The 10,714-nt window shown below is 50.7% G+C and overlaps 1 protein-coding gene across 6 annotated transcripts in view; it reads right to left on the minus strand.

Annotated features, from left to right (window-relative positions):
* The window catches only part of plxnb3 (plexin B3), a 45,213-nt gene that overhangs the window by 8,713 nt on the left and 25,786 nt on the right, over positions 1-10,714 (minus strand). For all 6 annotated transcript variants that reach the window (XM_023835848.2, XM_023835846.2, XM_072713054.1 and 3 more), the window contains exons 5-25: positions 10,625-10,714; positions 10,405-10,537; positions 9,777-9,936; positions 9,079-9,187; positions 8,508-8,616; positions 6,972-7,100; positions 6,776-6,892; positions 6,591-6,684; positions 6,321-6,487; positions 6,024-6,175; positions 5,207-5,312; positions 4,812-4,948; positions 4,553-4,729; positions 3,679-3,841; positions 3,224-3,460; positions 2,935-3,096; positions 1,860-2,008; positions 1,374-1,474; positions 737-954; positions 458-636; positions 232-298 (exon numbers count right to left, since the gene is read on the minus strand). The exon at positions 10,625-10,714 is cut by the window's right edge and continues 11 nt beyond it. In XM_023835848.2, the coding sequence (XP_023691616.2) occupies positions 232-298; positions 458-636; positions 737-954; positions 1,374-1,474; positions 1,860-2,008; positions 2,935-3,096; positions 3,224-3,460; positions 3,679-3,841; positions 4,553-4,729; positions 4,812-4,948; positions 5,207-5,312; positions 6,024-6,175; positions 6,321-6,487; positions 6,591-6,684; positions 6,776-6,892; positions 6,972-7,100; positions 8,508-8,616; positions 9,079-9,187; positions 9,777-9,936; positions 10,405-10,537; positions 10,625-10,714 (2,956 nt within the window). The remainder of the gene's footprint in view (positions 1-231; positions 299-457; positions 637-736; positions 955-1,373; positions 1,475-1,859; positions 2,009-2,934; positions 3,097-3,223; positions 3,461-3,678; positions 3,842-4,552; positions 4,730-4,811; positions 4,949-5,206; positions 5,313-6,023; positions 6,176-6,320; positions 6,488-6,590; positions 6,685-6,775; positions 6,893-6,971; positions 7,101-8,507; positions 8,617-9,078; positions 9,188-9,776; positions 9,937-10,404; positions 10,538-10,624) is intronic.

A 10,714-nucleotide genomic window follows, 5' to 3' on the forward strand; every position in this document is an offset into this window, starting at 1 on the left:
TGCGTGTTTCAAATTCATGCAATGTAAGCCCACCCTTAAATACAACCATAACTAAAACAAATGATTTCTTTCATTTCACCCTTGATGACTGATTCACTGACTTTGGGTGGGCCAGTTTGTGACCTGAGTATTCTAATCAGCCGCATCATCATTTAACTGTTCAACATTCAGTGCTGGAGAGCCCGTTTGTGGTTGAGGCAGCAGCAACACGAAGACCAAACAAACTGCAACCTTGAGGAAGGAGTAGAGGCAGATGGACATCCAGTTGGTGAGCATCTTCTCCACCACCGTCTCAGTCCTTGGGAAACAGAAGCACACACACATAAACCCAGCCATGCCCCTATATGTACTATAACGTACCTGCAGAAGGAAACACCCTGGTGTTAATGACGATATTTGCGTGCATGTATGGCTTCCAGGAGGAAGAGCGTGTGGTTGGGATCCCGCAGCCCCGTACCTGCGCAGCATCAGTTTGGGGTTCTTGGCCACATACTGCTCCACGAGGTCACTGAGCAGAGTCTTCATGACGTCGGTGAAGTACTCCAGCTTGTCGTGCAGCGCCATGGTGAGCAGCGACGCCACGTAGCCCCGGTCTCTCTGCGAGAAGTTCTGCTGAGCCTCCAGAGTGTGGATGAACTGAGGGAGCAAACGAAGGTGACAGCTCGCCTTTATAAGAGGGAGTACTGTCCTGGGACGAGCCTCGACGTGGAACCCAGCCTGTGAGCAGGGGGCCTACCCGAATGAGGAAAACGCGATTGTTCAGCAGGTTGTTGAGCTGCCCCAGGCCCTGCTCCACAGTCAGCCTGCGGGTCTCTGGAAGGTCCAGGTTCTGGCTCAACGGCGCCCCCCTCTGGCCGGGAAAGAAAATCCGCTCCGCGTAGGTGCGATAGTCCAAGAATGGGATCCCCAGGCCGCCGACATCACTGCTGAGATCCATCATCTCCGTCATGAGGTCTGGGGGAGACAGGAAGGATGGCCTCAGAGGGAAATGCCTGCCTGTCCTTAAAATAAGAAGCCAAACCTACCTCAAACCTAATGCTTAAGGCTTAAATGTCTCACTAACCTGAGGTCTGTGCTTTTAATAATGAGGGGATATTCTGGGTTATGTGGATTGGGACCAAAACTGATGAGTGAAGTTATAGGCATGAGACATTTTAATATTATGAAATTATTTTGGAACAGATAAGCACCTGCTCCATTAACTACAATAAAGAGTCTTTCATGTTTCTCCCTTGCATATCAGAGCCAGCGAATAAACAAATGAGCCTTTATCTGCCTGGCCTTTTGTTGACACGCCTGTTTGAGCCCAGGAGGTCATAATGAGCCCCGTAACTCCGCTCAGAGCTCTCACGTCCATCCTCAGAAACACAGACCTGTGAACTCTTTTCTGCACTGGTCTCCCACGTTGATCTCCAAGGTCTCCAGCTGGACCAGCACCTTCTTGTAGTCCCGCAAAGCCTGCTTGCTCTTCCTCCTGCACGTGGGACAGGAGCACTTTCAAAAATGCAGCCACTGGACAGGTGCAAATGGAGGATATATATGAGGTTATATATGAGAATTGGGTTTGCTTGTGCATTAGGGCTTTTGTTTATGGATTCCTCAGCCTCTATAGAACATCTTATAAACATCTGTTAAAGAGTACTGTAAGCCCTTTAGTATTTACAAATAACAACGTAACAATATTTATAATAAAAATGACATACATTTATATATTACACAGTAGAGAAGTCCATAAGGCTGTGTGGTCTGCTTTGTTCTGGTCTTGTCTGAGTTACCACTCTCACCAGACTGCTTTAATCAAGGAGGTCTCCCTCCTGCAGTGTTTGGCTCTGTGTAAATGGGAACGCCCTCGTCCATACCTGTACACGAAGATGATGACTAGCACAACCAGCACCACCACCGCAGCCCCCGCCGCTAAGCCCACCTGGGCCGCCATGGGCATGGGTACAACATCACCGCTGTCGTAGTGCACCATGCCAAGCTCGAATTCCAGCTTGCCCATCACCACCTGCAACAGTAGGGGGCGCCCTGTATATGTAACTGTAGCACAGACCACTTTAGCGATCAAGAGCAGCTTGACACATGCTGGGGAAGGCCTACAAAGATGGATAACAGGTTGCAATAGTACACAACACAAGGCATTAGTGTACAGGTGCTCCTTGACTTGTGATGAGCTTACTTTCTGATGAACCTATCGCAAGTGAAAAATATCGTAAGTCAAATATGAATATAAGTAAATAACTACTGTTACTGAACAAGTCAATAATTACTGTGACTATCAGTAAATGAAAAGTAATTTTCATTTGGTTGAATACAGAAAAAAAACAGTACGGTACGTTGTTAAACTGTTTTAGATGTTTACATTCGCGATGGCTACAGAGACTGAAGCGTGGCTTTGGCCATCGGCCGGCATCAGTACTAAGTTTCATACGGCGTATCGCAGGCCGGGGAACAGATTGGAATTCAAAGCTGACCACTAAATGTGCATCATTATCACGAAGTCGAAATATCATAAGCTGAACCCTCGAAAAGCAAGGAGCATCTGTATAAATATTGTGGTACTGTAGTTCTTAGTAAATCACTATATCTGGAGAATATATATCGATTCCATTGGTGATGTGTGCTTTGGAAGTTTACTGGCAATTTATTTTAGGAACATTACCTTATAACCTTATTTGAAGTAGACAAGCAGTCCTTTATACCTTTTCTAAGCTTTTTTTTTTTCTTTTTTTGCCTTTGGGTAATAGGGTTATATTTAAGGTCAGGGTTAGGATACACTGCATGGCACCAACATGTTTGTGAAAATGCAGCAGATTAAATGAAAACTAAGTGACCCAGACATTTGCTGCAGGGGATTTTGTGTGTGTGTGTGGGTGTGTGAGCACGCGCACATGTGCCTGTGTGGCCATTTCCTCAGTGTACTGGTGCACTTACTCGGAGGCTGGGAGATCCATCGGAGCTGTCTAGGCTGTCTGGCTGATTCTCAGGAGGCTCGCAGTACAGATGGGTGCTGTCCAGAGTCTTGATGTCACACTTACCGAGCCCCACCCAGGCTACCACCTCCTCCCGGGTCATTGCCAAGGTCAGGCCCTCCCCCTGTGGGTTATATTCATGGCCTGAGACAGGCAGGAGCTTGACGTGGTGTGCAGCGGGAACAAGCCAGTGTGTGCATGTGCGTGAGTGTGTGTGCATGTGCGTGAGTGTGTGCGCACGCACTGCTCACCTCCACTGCGATGACCCCCCCAGGCTTGAAATGGTACAGCTGCTCCGGGGTGTCGTGGTTGAGGCGGCGCAGAACCGGATCTGGGTGGTATTTGAACGGCTTCCCCACAATGCTAGCAAACTCCACCTTCACGTTGTCCAGCTCAAACCACACCCCAGTGACCCTGAGCCCCCTGGGGATGGGGGGGGTGAAGCAGGTCATCTGATCAGGGGAGACATCAGTACAGGCTTCCCGTATCTGGAAGAGAGAATGACATGAACTTCAGTTTATGCTGGGCACACCGTGGAACAAATGAGGGAGTTACGTCCAGCAGAGACGAACGTGCAGCCCGCCAGACCAGTTCTAGAGGCCCTTTCACTCATTGTATCGTCTGTAAGTTGATCGGCAGCTCGTGTTACACACGACCAGGTCAGGCCCAACCAGACCATTACTCGGCCCCCAGAGCCCGGGCTCACCTTGGAAACGCTGCCGCTGGCATCGCGGTAAGCCCGCGCCGTCAGCAGGCTGAACTGCCGCCTTTGCGCGCTCCAGTCGTCGCCCGGCTCCACGCCCACGGACATAAATGGCTTTTGCACCACGTCCAGATTCTTCCCTTTCACTCTGATGACACGCCCACCGCTGTAAAGCCACAGTCACATGGGCAATGAAAAGGCGCCGACTGGATAAAAGTCACCCGCAGTTCAGTGGAGTAATAAACAGGCAGTACACCCACAATATGCACACTGGCCAAATAAATGCAACCATCCAAACTGAGTTTCATTTAAAAAAGGAAGTATCGGTAACATGGGGGCACAAATAATATAAAATTATGCCCTTACTTATGTGTTAATTAAACTAAGTCTTACTTACATACTGAGCTCAGGTTCGATCATGAATAATGAATCATGACTGATGATTTATCCCTTGAAGTTAGTATATTTGTTACTTCTATAAACCTATGAACTAATGAAGGAGCAAATGAAATACTGATCTCCTGTCCATTATTAATGAATTGTGACGCATCTTTTACTTCAAGTAGAGACTATATTTGTTCATGATTTGTACTTCAGTAGTAACTGTACCCCCTCAAACTGTTACCAATGTATCCATTTCAGTCTATTTCTATTGTGGATTTCCATTAACTATGGGCAGACTTAATTGCACGTTAGTTTAATGGTTTGTTTTTTTATTTAATTTCCTGACATCATGTCAGATCTACCTGAGAAGTTCTCCCATTTCGTGCCATTTGTGATATGGCAAACTGAACTGCAGTGGCAGATCACGTGTATAAAATAATTAAAACAGCCATTTATGTATGTATGGAGCAAGACGAGTGCTCTGGGCTCTCACCCGTAGAAACTTTCCACGGGGGTCGCATCTGTAAGGACGGGATCGGCCATGTAGCCGAAGGGTGGGTCTCGCAGAATCCTCTCCGCTTTGCCGAAGAGCAGCCTGACCTCCAGCTCCGCAGTGAGATTCACAGGGTTGGTGCGACACACCACCTGGGTGTCATTCACCTCCTCCACTCTGGAAAGCGTCAGGACACGGTGAGCCGTCGAGCAGGCCGTCGAGCAGGCCGCGGAGATCGAGCACGTCAGCGGACACCTACATGTAGCAGGGATGGAGGCCGACGTAGGCCGCCAGGTCACCCCTCTGTCCCGTCAGCAGCTGAGAGCCCTGCACCGTCAGGGTCGTCCCGCCAGACACGGGACCCTTGTTTGGAAATATCCCATGGAGCTTCGGGTCCTGGCACACGGGACGCACACGTCACCACACACGCCTCGACATGCCGTACAGAGGCAGGACGGAGAGAGTCGCCGCAGAGGCCCTGTGCTCACAGGACTCAGGAAGACCTGACAGCTCAGCGTGTCCCTCATAGGCTGGGCAGCCACATTTACACACACTGACGACACAGAGCTCCCTACGGTTAGGGTCTTGACACAGGAATCTTTACAAACCTTTTCAGGCCTTCTCTGCTGCCGCCCTCACTGTCTGTGTGTTTACCTGGTATGTAAAGATCTGCTCGGAGCTCCCAGGCTCTGAATGTCCTACTGAGACCATCACAGGCCCCTCAGTCTCCTGCTGACTGGGCTGTAGTTCACACACAATCCTGAAACACACACACACACACACACACACACACACACACACGTTTCAGAGTGTGGCCATAGGGGGCAGCACTGGGACAAAGCAGAGGCCTATGAAGAGCTAAAGCACTACAAACAACAGGACCCCATTCAGTCCCATCTGCCAGCCCTGATATTTAAGCGTTGAGTTCTAGCGCCGAGGGGAATTAACACTGTACCTCCCCTACACAGGCAGGAGGCTTTTCTAAACGCTCACCACCCTTTCTGTGAAGAAACGCTGCCTTTGTTCTCATATAAACTGTTATACAACTGCTTTCTATTTCTCTCCTCTTCTTGAATAAGCACTAATATGAAAGGAGTCCTCAGAGTTGACCTTATATATTCTCCCCAGAACAGTGCGCACTTGGCTCTCGTTTCCCCTTGGCTGCCTTTGTTTGACACTAAAGAGATTTAGTGCTTTTAACCTACAGTGGGGAAGGCTGGCTGTTTAGCCCGAGTCATTCAGAGTCCGTTCCCTTCCAGCACTGATTTGCATCTCTGATTTGCATATGAGAAGCTCAATGTACTCCCAAATCCACTCACAATGCCCCCAACGACATTGCCTTAGATAGGGACCTAAAACAATTTGTATATAAGCAGGCCTGTGACTCTACAATGAGCCAGAAAAGTCAGACGAAACAGCAGCCGCAGGGAGAGCTGCTCAGTGACACGGCAGATTTCACGGTGCCACTTACCTGGTTGATATAACGTAGGCCTGAGGCTGCGGGAGACAGTTCACGCCAGCCACAGTCACCCTGTCCCGGATGTCCTGAAAGCGCTGGCCCAGGTTAGACCCCCATATAGTAACCAGGATACCCCCCTCCAAGGGGCCAGTATGAGGTTGGATCTGAACAGATACCGTAGGAGAAACAGCAGAGAGGAGCTGAAGCCAGGCACCACCCGAGACCTGCCTGGTGTTTGGAGCAGAAACGCTCCATCTGCAGAAGTCATTTCTTGGCTGGAGAACACTGCAGCGGAACCTGGGAGGTTACCTCCTTAATAATGGGTGGGGGGCAGGTCATCTCCGGGCCGCCGGGGCAGGAACCGCGGTATGCGCACCAGGGCGTGTCCCCTCCGCACCACACGCAGCCGTAACGCACGGGCACGGCCAAGCACTGGCTGCAGTCGGCCTGGCCCACCGAGCAGTCGTACAGCCGCACTGCAGCCACAGAAACCAGCCGATCGTTTGAGAGAACCACCATCACACGTTCACATGCCACTCACGTCGCATTCCTTCACGGCAGAGCCGGCTGTGCACTTACGGCGCAGGTTGGGGGTGGAGTCAATGCGCTGGGCGGAGCCCCGCCGCAGGTACACGGGGGCGGAGTACTCCATCTGCCGCACCCAGTACTGGAACTGAGGAGAAGCACACGGCTCTCAGCACGCTGTGAGCTGCCGGGGAGCCCCCCCCCCCCCCCGGTTTACGCGATGGATGGAGGCGGCATACCTGGTGAGCAGTGCAGGTGATAACGTGGCTCTGTGCGTCCTCCCCTTCCTGCAAAGTGGCAGCCAGGGCCACGGCCTTGCCCTCGATATCCACCACGCACGTGTACTCCTCGCCGGCCTGCACATACAGCGGACATGAAGGGCCTGCCCCCAGATCCCACGACGGGTGGGGTGCCACGTCACCGCAGGGTGATTACCGCAAAAAGGCCCAGGTTCCTTGCCAGGAGAACCAGCTGCACGTCCAGCCTGACGGGGATCAGCGGGGGGCTCCTCAGCTCCCACACGTGAGGACAGGCGTCCGGGCCGCGGGGCTCCAGATGCTGGGCCTGCCATGATGGGGGGAGGGGGGGTTGGGGGGAGGAGCAGGAAAGTGCTGGGAATCAAGGGGACTGCCCGCGTGTATGTGAGTGTGTGTGCGGGGGGGGGGGGGGGGGGGTCCTGAATACCCCCACTCTGAAGGAACAGTGCATCGTTTTAAAAAAAAGTTCCAGATACAAAGGCCTGATTCTGGGACTGGGCTGCTTTACTCACTGATTTACTGGACAAGCAGGAAGTGTTTGCAGTTTTTATTTGGCTCAGTAAGTGGAGACTCAAATCTGGATACCAACATTTGCCCCCCCCCCCCCCACTCCAAAAGCAGCGTTGGTCAGGGGTATTTCTGAAAAGTCATAAAGCCACCCAACAAAAACACAGCATTCTAACCCCACCCGTCTTCTCCCGTTTTTAAACAGGCTTCAGGCTGCAGGCTCCCATAACAGCAGACACACTAGAACTTTGCCACTGTGCCGTAAATTCATCCAGCTGCATATTTGATTTGTTATCCCGGTTCAGCGCTCCCGTTGCCATGGAAACCAGAGGCACAGAAGGCAGCGGGACAATGAGCCGGAAGAATTACGGGTCGCTTATTTAACCCTGCCTAGCCTCGCGATCACCGGCCGGGTCGCAGTCAGCGGCGGACCCCCAATTCCCCCGAGCCCGTCGCTCAGGAAACCGCCCCCTGTGTGCACACTGGCTCCGATAAATATTGGGATAGCTCTGCACAGGATGGGAAAGCTGCAGTGGGACAGTGGTGGGGGCTGGGATGAAGGCAAAGCCGGCGTGAAGGTGCGAAGAGCCTGAACAGAAGCGGTCGTTCTTAATTAAACATACGTATGACCAAACAGAGGCAGAGCCAAAGAAAACAAAACAGCAAAAAATCTGCAACAACGAATAAAGCTTCACAATCACAGAGAAATAACTACAGAACCAGTAAAGAAGCCAAAAGTACTGAAAACCATTTACAAATGAAGCTGACAAATGATCGATTACACAATCTGCTGAATAGGTTTGACACAGAAAGTAATAAGTGCTCCGTGTAAACTGCCGAAAGGGGGGCGCTGTCTGCCCCTCCATCTGCGTACAGACCCGCCAGCCGTGGCCCTGTGTACACACGCCAGGCGTCGCTCTGTTTCACCCCCCCATCAATCATTGCCAAACCCCAGCCTTCACATGCGAGTGACCCTGTGTCAGACGCTATTTTACAGGTGCATTACAGAGCAGACGGAAATCAGCGAGCAGAGCAGGAGGGAGCCGGGGCTGAATGGGGGCCCTGGGTATAACCACACCCGCGGGGCATCCGGCGTCCGTGCCGATTGCTTTGCCTCTCCGCCTCCGCCATCTTTAGCTCTGCCCCCTCAGGTCGAACCCACGGCTGTTCTGGGGTGCTGTTAAACAATGTGTCGGGGCAGCCTTACCAGCGTGCTGTGGATGACGTGCTGTTGGGTGCAGTGCATGGTGTGACTGCACAGCTGGTCCAGGGCACACCAGTGACACGGCCACCTGCTGCCCACGCAGGCCATGCAGCTGGAGCGCAAGCGAGACGCAGGAGATTAGACAGGGGCAGGCTTCAGCCAGAACTTACAAATATCTACCATGGAGACCAGCCCGAAATCCCAAGAGGCAGCTCTGCCTGTGTGTGTGTGTGTGTATGAGTGTGTGTATGTGTGCGTGTGTGTGGTCCAGGTATACCTTACCTTGTGGGGACCAAATGTCCCCACAACATAATGAATACCCGTTTTTCTTTTTTTTTTTTTTTAAATGGGAAAACTATTTTATATACTGCAATGAAAAAACTAAAAACTCTTGTATTTTGTTTGTTTACTTATGATTATGGTTAGGGCTGGGTAGGGGTTAAGGTTGTCATAGTTAGCATTAGCATTTTTCCCATAGAAATGAATGAGCGGTCCCCAAAAAGATATGATTACACGACTGTATGCGAGTGTAAATGTGTGTGTGTGTGTGTTTGTGTGGTGGTTGCCAGCTCACGGGGATGTGGTGTTGAGTGCCCCAATGGCTCTGCAGTCGTAGAAGATGATGATGGTGTAGGCGATGGTCACCTCCCCAAACATCAAGGAGACCTGAAGAGACACGTGATCTATGGGGGGGGGGGCATACCATGAGAGGCCTGAGGTTCAGGAAGCCCGTTTCCAAACGTCTGACAACATCAAGCTACGTGTGTGCAGGATAGTGGGCGGCCGAGGAAAGTACCCAGCTCTGGCAGGGTCTCCCACGAACAGGGGTACAAAACTAATAACCAGATTTCTCAACCTCTCTAAACAGCATTTCTGGGCCATCCAGACATTTTTCACACTTGTTAATGAACAGCAGCTAATGGTTATAAAGTGACCGCAAACCTTAGGCTTAAGTCTGGCACTAATGAGATGGTTTAAAATGTGCCATAACTAAAAGGCTTATAACTGGCACATAAAATAAAAAAGGCATGTTGTTTTCTCAAATGCATGCAAACAGATTCCTACCCTTTATCCCGCACCCATGTTAACACACGTGTGTGACTAACGCAACTAAGTGTTAACCACATGTTAAATTTAACAACCTTTTTTAAAGAAAAAAGACATCCTGAAGTCTTAAAGTTTAAAATCGAAGTGAAGAGGCTATTATGTACAAAAACAGACAAGCCCCGGTGGAAATGTTTCATATTACAGTACATGACAAGAGAAACTCACCACTACCAGCTGGGCTGGGAGGGAGGAGCTTAGGCAGGGGTGACTGACACATGATTCTGGTCGCCATGACAACAGCGGGCTGAATATGGATGTTACCAAACGAGCAAGAGAGAGACTCCTCCTCTGATAAAGAGGGCAGCTGTGCTACGCTCAGGGAAACCTGGAAGAGCAAAAAATCGTTTGCAGAAATTTCGACGTGCAGCCTGTTATCAACAAAAATACTTTGAACTAAAAATCATTCTTCCTCCATATTGAGTGTTTTTTTTTCTATTTTCTTAAAATAAGACGCTAGAGCATAAACAAATAAAAAAAAAAAAACTCCAAACCTCGAGGCAAGATAGCGATACACATCAAAAAGGCGAGAAGACATAATGATCAACCTTCCGCCCGCAGACAATTCCCAAATGAGAGTTTGTGTTTCCATGAGGAAGGATTGATATGCAAATTACTACCATTATTCATTCATTTTGAAAACTCCCACCTCATCCAGAGTGACATGCGTGGGGCCGTGGAGCAGGAGACACATGAAAGCGGAGTCAATAACACCACTTATACAGGAGCCGCCTCCACCGGCACAGGGTGGGGCGAGATGAAATACCCCGATAAATACGTGAACTGCTGTACGTACGTTGACTTGCTCCTCCCGGCTGTGCACGTGCGGATGGACGCTCTCCACAGAGACGCACTTGCTGCCCTGGTGGTAGCTCCAGAGCCAGTGGTTGGGCCGCTTGTGACGAGAGCACTCCATCTGGCGGGAGCATCTGTTGGGAGAGCGCCCCACGCAGGTCAGTTCAGATACTGCAAGGGATGATGTCGGTGACAAAGGGAAACGGAGGGGTGAGTGGTACCTGCCCTCCAGTACACACCAGCCGCAGTAGGGGTCCCGAGCGGAAAGGCAGGAGTCGCACTCTAAGTAACGGCTGCAGAGGGACACCGGG

Source organism: Paramormyrops kingsleyae, chromosome 6 (assembly GCF_048594095.1).
Source record: "Paramormyrops kingsleyae isolate MSU_618 chromosome 6, PKINGS_0.4, whole genome shotgun sequence".
NCBI lineage: Eukaryota > Metazoa > Chordata > Actinopteri > Osteoglossiformes > Mormyridae > Paramormyrops > Paramormyrops kingsleyae.